General features: G+C 31.8%; 1 protein-coding gene across 4 annotated transcripts; it reads right to left on the bottom strand.

Annotated features, from left to right (window-relative positions):
• Positions 1 to 5: 5 nt before the first annotated feature.
• EMB1997 (para-aminobenzoate (PABA) synthase family protein) lies at positions 6 to 10,002 on the bottom strand. 4 transcript variants are annotated; one of them, XM_088882775.1, is made up of 14 exons: positions 9,837 to 10,002; positions 9,222 to 9,734; positions 7,522 to 7,653; positions 7,128 to 7,195; positions 6,837 to 6,901; positions 6,564 to 6,630; positions 5,046 to 5,333; positions 4,837 to 4,963; positions 4,312 to 4,583; positions 3,558 to 3,637; positions 3,365 to 3,473; positions 2,641 to 2,723; positions 1,599 to 2,216; positions 6 to 982 (listed from the first exon to the last, which is right to left on the bottom strand). In XM_088882775.1, the coding sequence occupies exons 2-14, from the start codon at positions 9,544 to 9,546 to the stop codon at positions 442 to 444; spliced, it is 2,775 nt and encodes a 924-aa protein (XP_088738901.1). In that variant the 5' UTR covers positions 9,547 to 9,734; positions 9,837 to 10,002; the 3' UTR covers positions 6 to 441. The 4 variants fall into 4 exon arrangements, with proteins under 4 accessions (XP_088738901.1, XP_088738900.1, XP_011084354.1 ...); XM_088882774.1 differs by having other exon boundaries at positions 9,222 to 9,731; XM_011086052.3 differs by having other exon boundaries at positions 9,222 to 9,631.
• Between the last annotated feature and the right edge of the window lie 13,370 nt (positions 10,003 to 23,372).

Raw genomic sequence — 23,372 nt, 5'->3', positions numbered from 1 at the left:
TGCAATTTGCACAAACTGCCACTGCAGCAAAATTTATATAATCTTTTTTTACTCTGAAGAGGTAAACTACTTTTCTAAAGTGGCAATTCAACAAGGATCCCGGATGAATATACACAAACATTTCCTCTTCATATGGACTAGAAGATAAACAAACTATGAGAAGAAAGAGCTGTAAAAACACACATCACGCAGTTTGCTGCAGGTTTTCAGGCTCTTAGCCTAATACTTCCATAAACAATATATAATTCAAAGCATACAAATCCTCAAAAGCTTTTGATCCTACCTTCAGGCCTTCATCTTCCTTCAGAAATCCTTGAGAAATGAGTAAAAACAACAATGGGAGATTTACCTTTATTAGTTCAATGAGCAGCTTGGCTCCCGTAAAGAATGCGTATAATCCAGTCCTATTGCTTTGCTGTTGTTGCTGTAGTCGTGCATGGCCTATTTAGGACTCTTATCTGGAGAATTAGCATATGCTTGTGCTAGAGGCGGTGCTGTTCGGTTCTGATATTCCGTTACAGCCTTAGTTGGAGCTCTGGTTTTCAGCACCATTTCTTCATACTCGTCGTTAGTATTTGAAAGAGCTGTAATGGCACCTCCTGCTCCAATCGAAGCCTCGCCTTCGTGTATGACGATAGTTCTGATGACAATGTTGAGATCAAAGGTTTGGTTGTATGAGAAATACCCGATGCATCCGGAGTAAATGCCTCTAGAACTACTTTCCAGGGAGTCAAGAATTTCCATCGATCTCAACTTTGGCGCTCCTGTCATTGACCCACCAGGAAATGCAGCCCGAACACAGTCAACCGCACTGACGTTTGATCGTTTCTTCCCACGTATCGTGCTGACCATGGTGTGCACGGTAGCATAAGATTCGACTTCCATAAGATTAGGCACGTGCACAGAACCCGGCTCACAAACACGTCCCAAGTCGTTCCTCAGAAGGTCGACAATCATCAAATTTTCAGCTTGGTCCTTCTCACTGCAGAAAAGAGTTAAAAATTCATTCGCAAAAAGCAGAGACAATCAAGAAATTAATTATTGCTTCTTCATTATGGCTTACTTTCGTTCGTAGTACAAACTATATTCTCTGGGGGATAGGCCTAAAAGCATATGAGAATTCGAAGTATATTGGAAAAGGGTGGAAGACATGAAATGGATTCAAACACATATTTTAGGGAGGTCCTGACGTATATAAGATTGAGGGATAATTATAATGGCATCCCTAAGGTTTAGACATATTATAGAAGAGAACCTAATTTTGAAGTATTACACCATACCCTACAATCACGTTTTATGTTACAGATTCCCCTCTCGAAGAGAGGATGAGATAGTCAGGGAGAATATGTAATGTAAAACATGACTTTCAGGGGTCCTGTGTCATTTTTCAAGACTGATGGTTTCTTCGTAATATATCCAATCTTAGGGAGTAGTTATGCAAATATCCCTAAGGTTAAACTCTATCGACATCCAAAGACTGGGGGAGAAAGCTGCTGAACTTGGATAACCAGAAATCACGAGGAAAAAATTATAGTACTTCTCAGATGTCTATATATGAAGCCATAATACTGTTTTTTACACGTTTGTAGACGCACTACCTGTATTGCAGTTGTAGCTTGTGCAGTTCGTCTTCCTTTGGAGATGCTCCACGAGCTATGGTACCCTTGATGGGCTTTGCTTCTAGAATGCCATTCCTGTCCAACCGTAGGAACCTTTCAGGCGAAGAACAGCAAATGCATAAATCATGTTTCGGAAAGTTCAGCCAGGCAGCATAGGGGGCAGGGTTCTTTTCTCGAAGATTAAGATAAAGTCCCAGCGCATGCATTTCCCCTACTTGCCTTCTCATCTGTGTCGTAAGGCATAACTCATAGCTTTCTCCGTCTTTTATAAACTTCTGACACTTTTCAATGTCCGTGATATATTGCTCCCTCGATTTCTCAGCTGTAAACCCGTTTCCTGGAGAATTTCTAACAGAAACTCTGGATGCCAAAGACACAGGCTTTCTGGGAGGGCATTGTTTCATATTCAGAAGCTTCTTCTCAACGTCATCCAACCAAAGAGTGGCACTTGTGTTCTCGTCAAGTATAGACATGACATAAATATCATCACAATGATGATCTATAACGACAAGATTATCGGCAAAGAAGAGGCAAGCATCAGGTACTCTTGACTTGTGACGATTTGCAGACGCCCCACATTCAACTTTAAGATCATACCTGCATTTAAATGATAATCTCTATCAGTATTGTAAAGTAACATCATCCCTAAAACCTTCCCAGACACTTCAAACCATTAAATGGCCTTAAAAACAAGAAATAGCCACTTTGAAAATTATCCAGACACTTCAAACCAAAAAGTTATGGTATGCTCTAGCTCAGGGTAGTGGTTTATCTAACACAGCACATTCTCAACAGAGAAATAGACACGAGTACTTTGATTTCCTAATTCCAATTCGGAATTTAAAAAGTTGCATATAGGATAATGGACTGGCCAAGATGCAATGAATTAAAGATATATAAACGTTGGAGAAGAAATACAATGGCAAAGAACGAGAAGATGAATGCGTTGTCCTTTTCATGACATTGGCAGGTAAGAGTTCTTCACCCCAGGAGGATCACCATAACCAAATAGGTGACGTACCCAACGTAACCAATATAGCCACCGAAGAAATCAAAAGGCAATCCTTCATAATCAGCTGCATCATAGCAAAATGACTGGAGCTCCTGAAGCATGGAGATGCAAAGAAATTACCACTGAACTTGATATATCCAATTATTTTCATGTCAAGAGAAAAAAATTTTTGGTCAATTACATGTACACCTCCTAACCTATGGTCTATTTATAAAAACCACACATGCCTTTTGAAAAATTACACATACACCCACCAAAAATGTCAACACTATTTACACGAACCACTCCCTGCTTTTTGGAAAATAACACATACACCCCCACAAATATCAACAACATTACACAAACTATCCTATTTTTTGCTGTCGGCATGGTTTGTGCAAATAGACCATAGATTAAGGTGTGCAAATAGACCATAGATTAAGGTGTGCAAATGTATTTATCTCTAAATTTCTTAAAGAGGAAGAGAAGCTGTAGGCTAAATTACTTATAGATAAAGCATTTTCCAACTAAGAAGTTGCAAGACTACCATAGAAGGATGTCATTATATTGAACCATTCTGGAAATTCAATATAATAAAATATTTATGCAGAATTGTTAGCAAAAAAGAGAGTTAGTGCACTAGTCACATAACACCAAGAAAATATCTCGTCCATTCGCTTAACAATCCAGGAGTTGTTAATAGTATCAAGCAAGCATTCATAAAGTTTTTGGACATTGTATTCTCAGAAATTACCTGATTCAAAAAGTCAAAAAATCCATCTTCCAAATAAGTATTTCTAATAGAGCCCTCGGCATCTTCAATTGATAGATAGCCTCCACGATTAATTTCTGTATCACTGGAACTGGTATCCAGAGGAAGAGCTTATAAGTAAACGAGGTCATCATTTAAACAACACAGAGGAGTACTGAAAGAAAGCCTATCTAACCTCTTGTCTGACAATCTAAACGTCACTTGTCTCCAGAGTGACCCACCTTTACCCCCCATAAATGAAAAGCGAGCTCTTCTCTACAAAGACAAGGTGGTTCATCATCAGAAATTATGTAAATACAAACTCAAATTACTTTCTCAAGAAAATATTATACACATCCTAGGGAATATATCCCCTCTAAACAGATGTGGGCTGTTACGTAAAAGGAAAATTTATATCCTGCAGAGAACATCATATGTACTTTAAACTTCTGTGCACAGAAAGCAACCAATAGTTCCAGAAACTTCTTATACCAACTCTATCCACTTATCATGGCAGCATCGCTACATAGTTCTCAAAGTATATCAAACATTTCAGTTTTTAGTTTCAGGGTCTAATTGGTCTAAGACTAGCTCCAGGTAACAAAATAGAAGAGTTTGGAATGTTCAACAGTAAAGTTTTTTCAAAACATGCGCAATGAGATCTGACATTAACATCAAAGTGCTATCAGTACATGTCAGTAATCCCTAATCACCTTCAGTTCTTGTTGGCAACTTTAAGATATTAGTACCAAGAACAATCACAAAGTGGGGGAGAAGTAGAAATCGACTTGGAAACAATAAGAAAGAGAGCAATACTACCCACTCATAACCCAAATCCTTAATTTCACATAAACCAATGCCAAAAAAAAATCAGTTCATCAGAGTGCCAGGCAATCAGTTGGATCTAAGCTAAGGGAACATAAAGAAAAAGAAAGAAGAAAGAAAAAGACCATCTCTATCGAGGAACTATCCAACCAAAATGTGTTTTCCGCATGAAGATCTCCAAACAGCTCACAGAATATGTTTCCTGCTCCACCGACTTGGCTGATGGTACATTCAACTTTTCTCCATCTTAGCTTCAAATTTTTTGCATTTCTGGAACGTAATGGCTTCATTAAGTTGCAGAGGCTAGCATGCATATTGTCGTCAAATCCGTTCACCACATTCTTGCTTCTGACAACATCTTGGAATAGTTGAGTTACTCTAGGCACCTGCATGCATGCTAAGTAAAGTTCACTGCTCAGAGTGACTGAAAGGAGCATACTACCATCAATAGGGATTACTCCAATTACATACTGCAATAAAGCAAGATCCTCTAGAAACTAAAAGCTACTACACAAACCACAAAGACTATAGTTTTAGGAAATAAGACCACATTTCCACCAGTGACTACCCCTCCTTCCCCTGGCTGAACAACCCAAAAGGAGAAACCCAGATAAAAAAGGTAAAACAATCTTATTTTTGAAGTAGATTACCAGCATAATGAACCTTCTTCTGGCTGTTCGAGGATGATCTCAACCTAAACCAGTACTCCTTTGTGATTTCTGCAAAGTTTTTGAATATTTGCCTCCCATGACTAGTAGCTATGCTCTCTGGATGAAACTGGACCAAGAAGCATACCAATTAATTTTGGAGTAAAACAGCAGGGTAAATCATAGAACTCATAATTAGGATGAACATTAACCTGCAAGCCGTAATGAGGCCTGCTGGAATGCATAATTCCCATAAGAATATTTCCACTCTGCATCTCTGATGAGTTGGAAGAATGCCATTGCAAACCATTATCTGATTTTGTGGATAATGATTTAGCAAAATTACAGGGGCCAGCTTGCCTCTCAAAATCATCAAGGTAGGAATCAAAGTTTTGGATTCCTAGAAAGGGTGACGTTTCAGGATAAGAGGTCCAAGCTATAGGTATGAGTTCCCTGGGAAGTGAGCTTGGGTCTATCACAAGGGAGTGATATCGAACCACCTGCATCACATAAATGCAAAAAATGTTCAAACTGACTTCTATATCCCATACATGTAATAGCTGCATTACTAACAAACAAGACAGCGTTAGAACTTTGTATTGATCTAGGGAACCTTGTCTAAGTGAGAATACTACTCAGCTGTATCATTATCATGGAATTCAACAAGCAAGCAGAAGTTTAAGAGCATTCAATTAGATCATAATCTATGATCCCAAAGATTATCTGACCGATAATTGGTCACTTTTGGACCAGTTTTAATATAGTTGGAGATCTTTAAACCCAACCTATCTCCCAATAGTAATAAAGAGAATATCACCAAGTTATATCAAACCACCAAGTATATAATATAAGAATTCTCATCCTATCACAATATGGAGCAATACATATTTGCTTGAATTGTTCCCAGTGCTAATCAACTCATTTTGAAGATAGGCCTATTTCAACCAATGTTTGCAGTTGAATCTCTTTATCTCTTATTTCGGCCATCCATAACTAATGATCTCTTCCCAACAGTAGCCCCTTAATAGTCAGTTTACCGATCCATAATGAAAATGAAGTTGCTGAATATATTATGTGCCCATTCGTTTGAGAGTAGAAAAGGAAAAGAAAAACCATGCATGCCTATATTTAACTCTGTCCTGAGAGTCTGTGTCTATTCAAGGTTCGATAGGAAACGTTCAATTGTAGATGGAAGGAGTAGTTTTTTCAAAGCAAGGGCTTCAGGTAGAGGAGGAATATTTGGTTTACACGAGCCCTCACACTGTGTTTGAGAGGGAAGAGAAAAAGTAAGAAAGAAAAAAGTTGTAGAGAGAAGTGCAGAGGTGCTAGCAATCCAAAATATTGTCGCGAAAACAAAAAACACAAGGAGACACCACAAAAGGATAGCACTGAGCAAGAAAGAGATGTTCCCCCCCAATGGATTCCTCCTTCTCTTCCGTTCAACTTTCAAGACCATAAGCAACATGCATCTTTAGGCGCCTACATACCATTAATTATATCTTAGATTGCCACATGACCAAATAAACCAAAGGAAACCGGTAATTTCCAAAAAGTGGCTCCAAAACTCTATCTGCACCAAATAATATGGAAAAAGTAAGGCTCTTGCACAAGTATCTGGCAAGAATTACTGCTTGTAAACCAAGCCATATAAGATATGAAATCACTGTCATGAAACAACAATTTAACAAGCATGAAGATAAGACATGACAATCTCATGGCTTTGACCTAACCTTAAATCCTGAATTTCTTCCAGAGGGAATCCCATGGAACATTCCACAACCATTATGCTCGATATCACTGTAAAGGTCAAACGAAAATCAACGAAAGCCGACACATGGTTGCAGCCGACTAACAGATTAATGCAATGGGAAAATAGCCAATGGTCTGGACATATAATTTCACGAATGTGTCCATTTTAAAGAAGATTTTGGATTTGATCCATTGAGTCATAAACACCTTCTAATTGTAGCATGGCAAAAGGAAACAAGAGCATCGTATCTGACCTCAACCGTCCATGTATAGGTTCAGGAGCATGGATGACCCGAGCACCATGGACATAACCTAAAGCCTGTAAATCATTTCACTTGTCCATTGTCAGTTGAACATCAGACAATGGAATAGAAGGGAATAGTTGAAATACAAGCAAACTCATGAAAACGTCAAAAGCTCCAATGCTTGTTAATCAAATCAGAGAGATGACAATTCAAGCAATAATACAACTTTTATAAACCACCTAGGAATCCACCATGTTATGGAGTTGACTAGACATGAACTATGTGAATGACTAAATATACCTGATGACCAAGGCAAACACCTAAAATAGGGATGTCCGTGCATTCAAGCAGCAGCTTAATGCATATTCCTGAGACATTCAAATAAGTCAAAAAATGTAACAATCAAGATAAACTAACCAAGAACAAGGCAAATAGAAAGTTCTTAGACCTATAGAATGTTATAAATGACAAGACTAGAAATGGCATGGGAGCCATGATGGGAGACCATGGAATTTTCACTTAAGTATGTCTTTTGGGAAAAGAAGTCTAATCATTCATGACGAAACCAGCGCATGTTCAACTTCCTAAAACAGACTTCTCGGAAGATATCCATAGTTCCATATAAACACAAAAGTCAACAGGGTCGATATATAACATAGTAGAAAAGGCTTGAAATGCAAATTTCAGATCTAACCTATATCAGCAGCACAAGTTGGAGAACCAGGCCCAGGAGATATCACAATATTGTCAAATGCCTTTTCTTCATATAGGTAATGACAAACATCGTCCCAAGACCACTCATCATTATGAATCACCACAGGAGGCACTGGTACAGTTTCAACACAAAAAAACAGATGATTGTCAAAATCATTCCTTAACAGCGCTTATCACATTTGGAATCTTGTTTATTTGATGACACGGTCTTCAGAAGATTCTCTCATTAAGAGCAATTAAACAAAGATGGAAACAAATTTTCTTCTTCCTTTTCCTTGAATTCAAAATCAGAGCACTGCCGTTGGACAGAGCTTCATTTCACCAATCACACCAAACCATAAGCAGAAACCAATAGTAATCTAGAAGCCAAAGCTTTGTATGATACTTTGAGCATTGGAGGTAAAAGAAATAAGCTACAAATGCATGATCTAGAAACTAGACCTTCATGCCAATCTCACAATGTGTGACACGGCTCTTTGGTAATTCCTAAGACTTGATGACAACCAAAGGTCACTTTGGTTTCAAAATAGAAGGTTGTTCCTTTGTCACTCACCAAGTTCAAACCAAAGCACTATCTGAATAAAAGAAGCAGCAGCAGCAGCCAGAAGGGGATGGGGCCATATAAAACTGTAAAGGTATTAAAAATATAAGTAAAAATTTCAACTTAGGCACGCACTTAGTATTACTGGCATATCTTTTTCTGAAATGATGCCGTTACTGAAAAATCATCTACATCAGAAACTTAACAATGACCTCAAATAGGAACCAAACCGTAGCATTGAGAACTAAATCCATGAACCTCCACTTCAACATCCTATTTCCAACTTTTCCCAAAAAAATACCTTTAATCCATTCTACTCCCCATTCATTAGTACTGAGCACAATGTAGAATATGAAATATTTTCATAACAATATCCAAACACATTTCCCCAGCAATTGGCCTGGTCCTATAACACAGATCACCATCTAAACAAAGCAAAATTTGGTTCTACGTTCACAAAATCATCAACACAGATGCTCAGGATTTATCATACTATCAGTAAGTATATTGGACACTAAATGTTCACAGTAGAAAACTAAAGCTACAACCCTCACAACGAAGACAGTCATAATGGCAGAAAAACTGCTACAAGGATGCCCACCCCCCCAACCCCGAACATGACCTTCAACTGATTTCTTTTGACCTGCTAGCCCCGACTATAAGTGTATATGCAGTAAGAGCAATGACCCTGCCTAATTTTTGGAAAAAAAAATTCAAGCTCTTCACATCTACATAAATGACAATTCCAGAATGAGCTGGTTTCAGATTTAAGCAAATAATATAGACACTATCACCATGCTATCGAAGGTCAAGAATGATCCAAACCCACCCTCAATCTAGAAGCTATTCCTTAATAAAAGATTAATGCACGACAATGTTTCATCTAAAACTCTGAAAATACATTAGGCTTTCTAATTACAAGCTCCATGCGTTTAAGCCTATAAATCTAGACCTTATGAGAAATCACTTGACCGTTAATTATTACAGACTCTTGCTGTCCCTTTACTTATCCCCAGTCGTAAACCCACTTACTGACTCTCTCTCTCCATGCAAAAGAATGTATTATGCAACCACCAAAATTAGCAACATATGTTGACATGCCAAAATCTAAAGCAATGGAAAAAAGAAAGAAAACTTACATCCATTGATGACAGACAGCTCTTGGTAAATATTATATGTGTAACTATCATAATTGTCAATCAACAACGTCCGCACAAATTCCAACTTGGAAGCTGGTTCCTTCAGCTGCTTCCTTCCTACATATGACCCTTCCAAGTGCCCCGGAACTAAATGGCTGGATACCAATGCCTTCTTCACAAACCCATCATTTCTGTCTTTCTTGTTCAAGTCACCAAGTCTAGTGAAACCTCTCGGAACAACAGACTTCAAATTCTTGCCCAAGGAAATGGTCTCTAAACAAGAAAATGAAACCTCGGCTGAAGAAGAACACACGCTAAAACCCATTCTTTCGATTCAATCTCGTGTCTTCCTCGACACAATACAATTTCTCCCCCACAATTCAATAAGCTCCCACTGACCCACTGCTCCTCTGCAAACCATAAGCGAAGAAAAGGGCATCAAACACTTCATTCCTCAAAACTCCAACGAGAATGGATAAAATCATATTCTAAAACAAAACGAAATGGGCTCTGCTGAAAAACGAACACAAACACGGCTGCATTAACAGATCTCCAGATATCAGAAAAATTAACAAGAAACTGAACAGATCCTCAATATTGAGCTAAAACTTGTACCTGGAAAGAGGAAAGCGAATTGGGATTCAATATTTCAGTTATTTTTTCACTTTTTTTCCAGCTCTATTACCCTTTTTTGGGAGAGCGGTGATGAGGCGTTTTTGCAGCCACCGCTTTTTTCGAAGAGTCGAGTCGGCGGGTACTTATGAATTCTGTGTCTGCTGTCCCTGAAAATTAGTTATTACCAGAAAAAATGAAAAAGTGCAATATTTTGGTAAAATGGAGAAAAACGAAAAGAAAACTACCCAATCGCATGTCGCCGCGTGTATGTAGAGCCCACCATATTCCACCCACCACCAATTCACCAACCGTTGGATTGGGCCAAAATTGGATCTAAACCCAAATCATTTACCATTTAAATCATGTCTCACAATTTATGTATTTAGGTGTTTCATTTTTTTTTTTAAATTATGGTCAGCTTCACCTAACTTTTTAAATTATTTATTATTAGCAAAAATATTTTTCTTTTAATTTATTTTTATATAAATTATTCCGTAAATATATATATTGTTTATGCTACTATAGATAAAGAAAATATATATATATTCATCGCATTTGGGCCTCATTTCAGGTGAGATTATTTTCCAACTTGTGTGTAAATGGGCTCATTCCACTGTTCTGGCCCAAAGGCAACCTGCCCTGCCTTTTGTTTCTTTTTTTTTGTTTTTTCTTCTTTTGGAATTTTTATGAATTTGAATACGTTGGACCTCTTAGATTTATTAGAAATGTTTATAATTTTAAAACATTTAAAAATAATAAATTTTCTCAACTATAATTTTGACAAAAAATATAATCCCAACTTTATAAACATGTAATATTTTTATTTTAATAAAACATTATTATCTGTAAACATTTTAAATTTAAATGAAAGTCGATATTTATATTTAATTTATTTATTACTGACTTATTATAAGTAAAATTATTTTGTGAATAAACTACCTATATAACGATAAAAATATACTTCATCACATACATTAACGAGTGAAAATGTATAAGAGTAATTTAGTCATAAAAAATTATTTTGACCTGCGATAAATTAGTAATAAGTCAATCGATAATATAATAATTTTTATTACCATTATTAAATTTAGTGAGTTTTGACTAACGAAATGACTTATTTGTTAAATAGAGATAAATCTCTTAAGTACTAAATGTAATTTTTTAAATTACAGAAAATCTATACGTGATTATATCAAACTTTAAGGTAGAAAAACGTAATTTTTTTTAGATATTAAAAAATGGAAAGTAATATTATTTAAAAAATAGAAAAGTGGCGGCCGTACCACTCCATGTATACGTGTATATATATACACACACATACGCACGGAGTAGGTGCTACCTAGAGAGAGAGAGAGAGATAGAGTAGGAAGTGCGTGAAAAGTGTAGGGCGTGTAGGGAGTTTCGAGGCGCATAGAAGCGAATAAAGTCAGCATACAAGCATCTTAACTCATTCCTCGGTTTCCTCAACCCCCTACCCCACCCCCATCTCCCAACCATCGAATCATATGATCATCGTCTTGTGTCTCTCGAAAAATCATTTACTGTCTTATTTTTTAAGAATAATTATATTTTTTTTAAATTTAGTATAATTATATATAAATTTATTATAATTTAAGAAATTATATCTAGTTTTCTAAGGTTTGCTTCATCTAATAAATAAGTCTAACTGAATTTGCAAACATTAGTTAAAAAAAATTGAATGAAAAATTAGTATTTACCATCGATTGATTTATTACTAACTTATTGTAGGTCAAACAATTTTTTTGGACTAAATAACGATAAAAACATAGCTCATCATATGCATTCATGCGTAAAAACGTATAAGAGTAATTTAGTCATAAAAAAATTTATTTGACCTGCAATAATTCAGTAATATGTCAATTTACGATAAATATGAATTTTTAATGTAAGTCAATTCGATGAATTTTTTTACTAACAAAGAGGATTTCTTTGTTAGACAGAAGTAAACCTCAGTAGTGCTTTATATGTAATTTTTCAAATCACATGAAATCTATGTGTGATTAATATAAATTCTATTGCATCTTACAAAATATTTTTAATATTTTATTTTAAAAAATAAAAGAGTATTTAAATATATAAAATAAAGTCATTAAAAATTATAAGATTATGAACTATGATTGTATGATTAATTTGATTAAAATCAAGGATTATTAAAATTCTAAAAATGAATAAATTAATTTCCTAATTTTCTAATATATATTTTTAAATTTTATAAACTCTTTTTTCTGAAAACAATTATCAAACACGGTCTCTAATATGTTATAAAATATTTATAAGAAAAACTTAATAATTCATTTAAATACCCTCCGAATTACATCTAATTATGCACCGAATTAAGTTCGATCACACCAACCAAACGAGGCCTAAAAATTTTAGCTGAATTATTAATTAAAGTGTATTTTTGTATTGTGTATGTATATATTTGTATGTATATGTTTGGGGGGGGGGGGGCGGTGAGGGGATGTGGAGGTGACAGGAGGGAGCAGGATTCCCACACCTCTTCCTTCCAACACTCTACACGATAAATACCCACTTCTTTCTATTTTTTAATATATTCACTTTTCTCTTTCTCTCTTTATTATTTCCCATTTTCCACTTCCTTCCAACCACAATAATTATATATAGATATATATTATTTTTTCTTTTAATTTAAGAATTTGATTTGTCGTGTTTTAGCAATTGAATTTTTGAATTTAAATTGAAAAAAAAAGATTTTCTGATTTTATTTTATTTTATATTGATAAATCACCATAAGTAAAATATTTTACACTTGCGATTAAATGTAAAAAATAGAATAATAATAATAAAAGTGAATCACAACGATCTCTCATAAAATTTGGTATAATTATGAATACCCCGTCGTTGTTTAGAAAATTACCAATATTCCTCTAGTTTTAATGGCTATCTAACAATTAGTGCAATCCATTAGGTTTTCATCAAATTTTTGCAGTAGACTTACCAAAATGTACCTGTAAATTAAAAATTATAATATTTTTTTATTTTTTATGGACTAAGTAGATTTTTCTTTTATAATTTTTAAAATTTTTTCATCCACGTCGTTCAATTTTTTTTATTAGTTTTTTTTTCTAAAAGAAAATAAAAAATACAGTAAGCGCAGAGTTAGCAATTTCATACCTCCATCAAAAAATTACATAATCTTATCAAACATTAGGGGGTATTTGTAATTTTTCAAACAATGATAGGGTATTCGTAATCATAACAAATTTCAGAAAAAGTTGTTCTAATTTACCGTAATAATAATAATAATAATGAAAATAATATTTTCTCAAAACATTGAGTTAGGATTTATTTAAAATCAATATGAAAATCAGACAAATTTCACAGTAAAGAAGGGTATTTAATTAAATTATTACTATAATAATTATAATTTAATTTAATTGTATTTTTCTAAATATTTAAAAAAAAACTTGTGTCAATCACACATCGACAAGACACTAATATTTAATATTAAAGTGTTAGAGTTAAGTCCCTAATAATTATCCATTCTTAAATATTTAATATTTAATATTTAATATAGTTTTAGAATAATACTTTTTTCTAAATTATTTTTTAGTTTAATTAATGATATTACATCACTAATAATTATCCATTCTTAAAAATAAAAATTATTTAAAACTTGAGATTGCTCGAAATAAAGTCATATAAGTATGCCAAAATATTTTTAAAAAGAAAATAAAAATAAAAAATAAATTACAACGAGCTTTCATAAAATTTGGCATGATTACAAGTACTTAAAAAATTATAAATACCTTATTGATACTTGCTTTTATTGTATTTATTTAATAAAAATAAAAGAAGTATAAAAAATTGAACAAAGTGTATGGTAAATTTTGAAAAATTATTAAAAAAAAACTCACTTAGTCTATAAAAAAATTCAAAAAAATGTAAGAGATAATTAAAATTATAATTTACAGCCTACAAGCGTATTTTCGTAAGTTCATCATAAAAGTGAAACAAAATTTAATAAAAACTATCAAATTATATTAATTATTAGATGATTATTAAAATAAAAAAATATTAACAATCTTTTAAATAATAAAGTAATATTTGTAATATTAAACTTAAAAAAAATCACTGTAACACACCTTAAATTATAGTTAATTATTATGATTCATTCCTCAAAAAAAAAAAAAAAAAAGACATTGAAATCAGCATAAAAGGACAGTAATTACTACACTCTTACCTTTTTCCATACATATGATTCCACTTTTCCATATAATGATGTCAAATCATCTTAAACTTTTATCCTTTGACAATCTAATTTTATTTTCTATTTATATCAAAATTCACCAAAAATAATAAAATTTATTTTATTATAATTAACTAATTTAATAAAAATTAAAAAGTTACAATAAATACCAATTATATATAACTATATATACGTTACAACAATTTTATATGAACCGCTATTTTTGCATTCAAAATTATGATAAATATTTTAATCATAATTAAGTATTAAAATTTAATTTTTTTAATAAATAATGTTGAGTTTCTAAATTATGATCATATATAAAGATAGTAATTTATTTTTTTGTTGTGATCAAAAGTGTAGATAGCACGTTTGTATTTTTTTTATTTAAATTCTAATTTTATTTTATTTTTTAATGGATATATATTAAATAAAATTATAAAAAAAATAATAAAAAAGTAAAATTAGAGTAGGTAGAGAATGAGTTTGTTAGTGGTAATGATGAGGAGGATACATATTCAAAGGTTTGACTGATGATGATGTCTGTATGAATGTTGGATTACTGTCTGCCCTTTCTTTCTTTCTTATCACACCAACCATCTTTGACTTGCATAGACTTGTGGCCCATCCAATGCTTCCTTACCATCATCATTCCAACAACAATATCTCCAGTAACGAGGCACTGATCATGACGTACGCTACATTATTTTAACATCGTATATGGGAACAAGGAACGCATTCTACATTTGTTGTAGACGGGGAGTTTGAATGACTTATAAACTTTAAAAACATCATTGCTCCGACTAAGAAACTTTCAAGACAAAATTTGAGATTCGTATGGAATCATGACATACAATACCTTGCGCATGTAACGGGATATCGATCGGATTGCACGTCATATTCGTGACATCTGTAGTGATAATTAAATGACAGCAATTATTTATTGATATTGCCATTACCTCTACCTTGTCATTATATATGTTCACTGATTGTCTATAAAGACAATTTTCATACATGATTTCGTTCATTCTTGCTAATAATATTTTTTATAAAATAATAAATACTATTAAAATTATAAAATTTATTATTATGATAAAATAAAAAAAATTACCACTAAATATACATAATTCATGACATTATCAAAATTATCACTTAATTATTATAACCCTAAAAATAAAACAGCAGAACATAATGTATACTATCTCCCAATTTGTTCTATTTTTTAAAATATTATTATATAATATGAAATAATAACCTTAATTAATTCCAAACTCATTCTAACTAATCTTTATAATGACTCTGATTTTGTCTCTATAATAATTAACTCGGAAGTCATTGGAAGAACACAACTTTGCTTGGCGGTCAAATAAAGGTTTTATCAATGGAAGTGACAACCCCACAACTTCTCATAATTAATCCAAAAATCTCGATTTTAGATGTCTGATCCACCTAATAAGAACAACGATACGGCTCAAAATTCAATGTGATTAGTTAGTGTGACTTATCTCCTAAAAAGTACAACACAAGGAATAAACTGCCTACTCAATAAGTATAGCTAATTGATTCATATATATATTTATATGTGTAGTAATATATATTATATAATATTGATTTCTTATATTTGATCGTAAACTTAGATTTATATTTATTCTCCTAACCCTAAAATGTAGGATTTTTCATGGGATAGATAAGTGATTGGGTCGAGTACTTCAAGATATCCAATCATATTACTCGTTTACTGGTAAATTTCTGACCACTGTTAATCTCATAAGTCAATTATAGGCCTCAATTAAAGCATGATACAAACCCAGTCTGGTGGGATATATTACTCCATGAGGCCTATGTGCGTTGACTCAAGCTCGAATTACAAATAGTCCGCACTTGTACAAACAAGCCTCCCTTCTTCTCTTGAAAATTTATTGGTTAGGGATTTTAATGGGAGAGTAGTTTTAGAAATTGATGAATAGTCACTTATTTTTTATTCCAAATGTATATTTTGAGTAAGCATAAAATTAATTTTATCCCAAATTTTATTAAATACAAGTAATTGATGTATATAGTGTGATACTTTTATTTTATTCTATATTTAATTTATCATTAATTTATACCAATTTAATCCCTTTATTCGAAGTAAACGAGCCCTTAATATTATAAAAAAATAGGTTTTTTTTTTTTAATTCGATAAGCTTTGATTCGATTGGAATAATATATAGAAATTATGAAAAATATATAAAATCTCTTCGGAAGGGATTTTATTAGGGAAATAATTACGAAATTTAATCCAGCTCACAGAAAAAATACGAGTACACGTAATGTAATAATACACATATATATATATATTTTTTTTTCCAATATCAAGTCAACATTTTTCAAAATTAATTTTTCTTTTTTGAAATTTTTCTCTTGGAATTATTAATAAAAATATATATAATAAAATAATAAAAAAATAATCACTAATACAAAAATATTAATAAAAAATAGAAAGAAAAAAATTCTCTCCCTCTATATATATATTAATATTTTGTTTATGTTAATCATTAATTAGTTTAACTTCAACAATAAGTCATAATTAGTTGTTCCAGCGCATGAATCAAATCAAGCAATAATTACAGGTAAAAAAGGTCACTTAATTATAAAAATTAACGCAAAGGTTAAGTTTAGAGTTGAAATTGCTTTTCTTCCTAATTAATCAACTTAATTTAAACTTTAATTTGTCTAGTTCTAACATTTGCTTCATCCTTAAAAAATACGGGTGCGCGTGTAATTATTTAAAAAATATGGGTAATTTATATATATATATATATAAATATAGATAAGGAATATAAATATAATTATCTCTTTAAATTATGCTCGTGTATATATCGATCGAGCTAGTGTGCTTCGTTCGCTGATATATATTAGAGATAGATAGATATAGAGTGTATATATATCTATAGATGCAAGTATGTGAGAGGGAGGGTGATAGGTTAGCTGGTGTAAGTAATTGTAAATGATGTGGAGTGTAGGTATATGTATATATAGGTAGCATTGTAATATTTTGGCAGCAAAAGATTCTCATAAGATATTGACAATTCAAAGGTACATTATATGACAAAATAAGGTTGTATTAACTCTTGCATCATCTCTTGTCGTGCACACACATACGTTTATATGTACATATGAGGTACTCTGATTATTAGGCCTTTTTGGTGCACATATGAGCTGCTCTGATTATTACCCTTTTTTGGTTCAAGAACCATAGAGGGAGATATGAGAATTGCATTTTACATCTCCCACAAGTTAGGTTTTTTTTTTTTTTTTTGTAATTTTGATTATGTTATTTTTGAATTTATGACATTGCATTACATAATAAAAGAAAAAATTATAGTTTTAATCACAAATTGTAATTTATTCATTAATTTTATGACGAAAACAACCTCAGTTTCCTTAAAGATTTAATGGGGTTCGTGTCATGCACGTGTTTATTTCTGTTAGAAATTTATGAAATTAAACTTTGGAGTAAATTGTAATTATTGTTGGAGTTATGAGATGCAATGTGGTGAGTCAAATAATAACGGGACTAAAATCACAAAAGGCTAACTTGTGGGAACGTACGTAAAACGCTATTTTTCGCGTAATTTTCACAAATTTTGATGATAATAATAATAATAATAAAGAATGTACATAGGTTATAGGGAGAGTTAAACCGCTCTGCCCTAAAAATTTGTATAAAAAAATATAAATTCCCAATGGTTTGAAAAATTACATTCGATATCTGTAAAATTTATTTTCGTCCAATAAATAAAAACTCATATGTTAGTTAAAATTCACTGAATTTACTGATACTACAGAAGAAAAAATTGATTAAATATTTATATTTACCTCCCAATTGATTTATTATTGATTAAGCTGATCTTTTGTGACTGAACTATCCTTATAAGGGTGAAAATGTTCCTCCTCACATGTATTAACATATGAAAAATGTATAAGGGTATGTAGTTTAGTCGGAAGAAAAATTTGCTTAACTTGCAATAAATCGGCAACAAGCCAATTGGAAATAAATTTGAATTTTCATTCAGTCTTTTTTTACTAATATCAGCAAATTCAGTGAATTTTTTACGAATGGAAGGATCTATATATACTTGTTAGATGAAAATAAAACTCAATGGTGCATGTCAGATGTAATTTTTCAAATCATAAAAAATTTACATATAATTACACCAAATTTTACGAAAAAACATTATAATTATCCCTAGATTATATTAGTATCGGAGACCGGCGGTGTTGACAATTAATGATATATATACAATGCAAGAAATTAAAATTTTAACAGGACTATTTTATAATTCTAATAAAATAAAAGACTAAAACTACATTTAATCATATATATTCAGTATTGATTTTCAAAAAATTATCAGTGATAAGAATTATGTATATATAAATTATATATCACTATATATTGATAATTACTATAAATACAGTAATGATTATATTTGTAGTCAATATACATATGTCACTAATTATTTTATGAATAATTTTATCTACATTTAATTATGGAAATTTTCTCAAGTATTTTTTTATTTGATTTTATTTAATTAATGTACATATGTTCAATACATAATTGATTATGATTGTTCAAAAACTCAAAATTCAAACCTCAAGATAATTATATAATTATTTTTGAATGAACAGTGCATCCTTCATTTTCATGTATATATATATATATGTAAGCAAGAGAAAAATAGAATTTTGGTCCATTAATAAGGGTGGTGACAGTTTCAATCCAAACAAATTTGAGATTTGAAATAAAGAATTGTATTTATCCTAATTTGGCCGGAATTTATCACATCATGTGTCACCTAAAAATTGGGGATTTTTAAACTTTCCGGCCAAATTAGGATTTGACCGAAGTTGTCATTTTCATAAATTATTATCATTTATTGCAAATTATGAACCGACCTGGATTGATGGGCTGAAACTGTCGCCAACCCTATGATAGTGGACCAAAATTGCATTAAAGTGGCAATTTTCGATTCATGCCAATTCTAAATTTGCAATAAAGAACTGTAAAAATAATTTTGGTTCAACAAACCCTAATTTGGCCAAAATTTGTCACTTATATGGTTTGCACACGACACCTAAAAAACTTTTCAGCCAAAATAGGATTTTTTAGATTGAAATTGTCATTTTTTCATAAATTATACTTCTTTATTGCAAATCTTGAATTAACTGCCACTATCCCTATGTTAATGGATCAAAATTGTATTTTTTTTGGTACGCACGCCTACGTATAAAAATTAAAATGGTGGTTAAATATAATAAATAATAAATAATTATAATGTATATATATATATATATGTCGATTAATTAATAATTTAAAATGATATAATATTATGTTAGAATGAAAGATGTGGGTGGGGGGGGGGGGGGGGTGGGGTTGGAGTCCAGGTCGTCCAAACGCTTGGAGACAAAGAGGTTCTGAAGATGTAAAGCAACGTTTGCTTTACCTGCACCCAGAAAAAGAAGATTTCAAACCCCAAAAGAGTGAGCTTAGGAAATTGCGTGAGCAGTAAAATAACCCTATTCTCATCTCACCCCCCCCTCCCCCTACCCCCCCCCTGTATGTATACATACATATACATACACATATATATAGGTATCAGGGTTTGGCATATAATTCCATTACAACCCCACGCAGCTCCTCTTTCACTCACATGAAACCCCACAAGAAATTATTACATAACTTACCTGTCTACACCCCTTTTTCTCCTTCATTTTCACCCTATATATATATATATACATGCTTCATCTTCCCATATATATTTCATGTGATCTTCTTCTTCTTCCTCTTCTCTCTCTCTCTCTCTCTCTCATTCTTGATTCTTCCTTGATGTCTCTCTTCTTCCTCCTTCGTTTTGATAGGGTTGTGGGCTTGATTTGTTTCCTATCTTCTTCTCATTTCTCTCCAAACCCTTGCTTCTTCCTCAGACACACACACACACATGTGTGTGTGTGTTTGTGTTTGAGAGAGAGAGAGAGAGCACCAATATATATATACATCCTAACACTACTGTTTTTCTCACCACTCAATCCCATCATCTTCTTGTTTTCTGATCATATACATATGTATAATGGCATCTCCCATGCACAATTACCCTTTTGTGTGTGTGTGTGTTTGCATGTAGGTTTGTGGCATTAATTAACAATATACGTATCCGTATGGTATATATACATACATATTTTGTGGAATACTTGCGTATACATACATATGTATGTATGTAAGTTATTATATGCCTGGCTCCCTGTATGCCATTTGCAGAGCCCATCGGAGGCGTCGATGGCCTTCCGTAGATGGCGTATGAGGAGCCAAGCATATATATATATATATATATATTCACACTTACTATGTGTGTTAATCATCATTTTGTTCTTATTTTGGATATTAATTACGTTAATTAGCACTAATTAGGAATGTAAATAGTACTAATTCCTTACATAGATCTTTGTTTTTGTTTTATTCAATCCGTCCAGTAGATTAGCAGTATAATTAAAATTAGCTAGCCCACCATTGTGCCTCAACCACTCAAAGTACATCGTTATCGCTATGTTGATTAATTAATTTAATTATTTGTGCATATTTTTCTTGCCTAATATTAATTTGGTTTTAATTTGTTTTTTATTTTTTAATTTGCTACCTAATGTAATCCTTATATAGTCTTCTTGGAAATAATATATTTTTTTTATAGTTAAAATCGTCTGTGTCCAGACGAAAATAAGATATATTCTTATATATATCGAGTGTGAAAATATCAAACAGCTTTCTGATATCAAATAGCTGATCCTTCTCAAACTGTTGTCTATTTCATTTACATATATTATTTTGCAGTAGTAGAAGGCTCCCTTGTTAAGAGTTTTCTTTTTTAACTATTACCCATATGGAAATGTGCAGATTATTGTTTCTCGATTGTACATCAATCTCATAAAAAGTGTATTATATATATGTATATTATTTTTAATAATTGATTCAAATTTAACCAAATTTATCTGTTTGAGCAAGAATTTCGTATCTGTTATAAGATTATATTGATATAGCCTTTTTTCCGACATGCAAAATGGACCAATATTAAGTTATATATACTGGTTATATGTAGGGTTTATGTTGCATAAATATGACATGATTCATACTGTTCGGTACATTATAATAAAGATTTCTGTTTCTAAAAATAGATTGCCTAGAATTAAGACATATTACATACGATTTATAATATTTGATTAACATACATTAATATAGACAATCATTTCACATTAATTGCAGACGAAAAATTTAAACATTTTATAGGATTTCATACCTATAATTCTCTTTCTACTGAGATGTCTTTATATGAGATCAAGAAAACAAACAATACCTCAAACCGATTGAATTCCAAACAACATCATATAACAAGGAAGGAATGCTTGTGGGATGAGAGTTTGACGTGGAGGAAGATGAGCCATGAGAGAGTGAGATATATATTAAGAAAAGAAAAGGGTGTAAGAAAGAATAGTGATGAGTATATATATATTCCCTTAAGGCATCACAGCTTCTGCACATAGAGACAACATGAAAGTTACAACCTTAGTGTCCCCCAATCATCTTCCTCCCACTCTTCTCATCATCTCTGCACACACCACACCTTCCACTAATTATCGCTTTTTTACAAATTTATAAATTATTTCTTTTTTCAATTAATTGGGATTTTTTTATTATATTTAAGTGTACTTTTTCACCTATATTTTCATTTTTTTTTATAATTAATCATCTGATTAACCTCTGATTTTTTTTTCCTTCCAGGTATTGGAATATCCATCAAGATCTGAGCCATTTACTGTAAGCGCACATTAATGAGGTGGAATTGTATTTTACTTTTCTGTATTGAGAAATCAGATGTAATTTGGAAACTTATAACTTGAATATTTGGTAAAATTATCATAATTACTTATAATATCGATCTTATAAGTTTTATAATTTTATTTTATTTTAATACTTTATGAAATGCTTCTTTTTTTAAAAAATAAATTTTAACATCTTACAAATTTTAACGTTAGTATTGTAATACATTAATATTGTATATATGAGCTTATATGATCTATGTTATCAACCACACAATACGTATAACATAAGATTTAGTTATAGTTAATGTTTTGGTATCGCCTACAGAAACGATTAATATATAATCGTCGAGCCGTCGTGATTAATTAGTAAATTCAAACACGAATTTTGAACTTTTGATAATCATGATGGTAATTAATCATGAAAAGTCGCGTTTCTTCCTCTAGCGAGCTAGTTGCAATAAGCAATTGAAAATATTTAATATATGGAATAGAGATATTAATATAGATAACTTAGTAATTTTAAATAATTAATGGTAGTTAATTATGTACAAAATTTTTAATTAATATTAATTATTTGTATTTTTTTAAACTAGAAAATATTTATATCTAAACATATATAAACACTTATAACATAGTATTTTGGAAAATGAATATAAGATATATAATATACAAATTAACAAAAACAATTTTAATTAACAATCTTTTCCTGCTATATTCTTCTCTCGGATAGTGTTTCTCATATATTTGTTGTATTTATTGAAAAAATATTTATCTAAAACAGTACACATATATATATATATAACATTAATGGAACAATTAATAATATTAATTCTATATATAGAGGATCAAAATAACAAAAAATAAAGTTAAACTTACAGGGTTGAAATTATAATTTTTATTAATTGAGAGGCCATTTTAAAAAAAATATAGTAATTAAACCTCCAAGATCAAAATTGTAAATTTTTACCAATTGGGGAGGGGAGAGTGTTTAATTAATTAGGTTCATCTGCATAAACCCTAGTATATTGTGTGTGTCTGTGAGAGAGAGAGAGAGAGAGTAGGTAGCTAGGGTTTGTGCAGAGAGTAGCATAGTGTGAGATTATATGGGGAAAGGAGGGGTTGTTATCATGATAGCTGCTTTCTTGGCTAAGTTTTGTTATTATTTTTGTGGGGTGGGGGTGAGGGGATGGACCACCCCCCACCCCCACCCCCATCCCCACACCCCCTGGGCAGAAACCCTAATGCATGCAGCTATATATGATGGTGATGATGATGATGTTCTCCATTTCTTTCTTGATCCCCATAATTAGGTATTATATACATACAGTCAAAATGCAGGTCAAAAAGGACATATGTTGGGGTTCTTGCATCAAGAAAAGAAAAGGACCACTTTTGTAGATTTCCTCAGACCAACTCTTGATTTTGGTCTTGCCCTTCATAATTTATCCCCCACC

Source organism: Sesamum indicum, linkage group LG7, assembly GCF_026168435.1.
Source record: "Sesamum indicum cultivar Baizhima isolate 11 linkage group LG7, ASM2616843v1, whole genome shotgun sequence".
Lineage (NCBI taxonomy): Eukaryota > Viridiplantae > Streptophyta > Magnoliopsida > Lamiales > Pedaliaceae > Sesamum > Sesamum indicum.
The sequence above is the reverse complement of the archived record's forward strand: the minus strand, read 5'-3'. Positions and strand labels throughout refer to the sequence as shown.

Bases quoted from the DNA above. Each gene is read 5' to 3' on its own strand.
- EMB1997 (XM_088882775.1), bottom strand. From the start codon at position 9,546: ATGGGTTTTAGCGTGTGTTCTTCTTCAGCCGAGGTTTCATTTTCTTGT. The intron at 7,654-9,221 runs GTAAGTTTTCTT...AAACTGTACCAG, and splicing joins GCTGTCTGTCATCAATGGAT to TGCCTCCTGTGGTGATTCAT. The intron at 983-1,598 runs GTAGTGCGTCTA...TCTTTTCTGCAG, and splicing joins AAGCTACAACTGCAATACAG to TGAGAAGGACCAAGCTGAAA.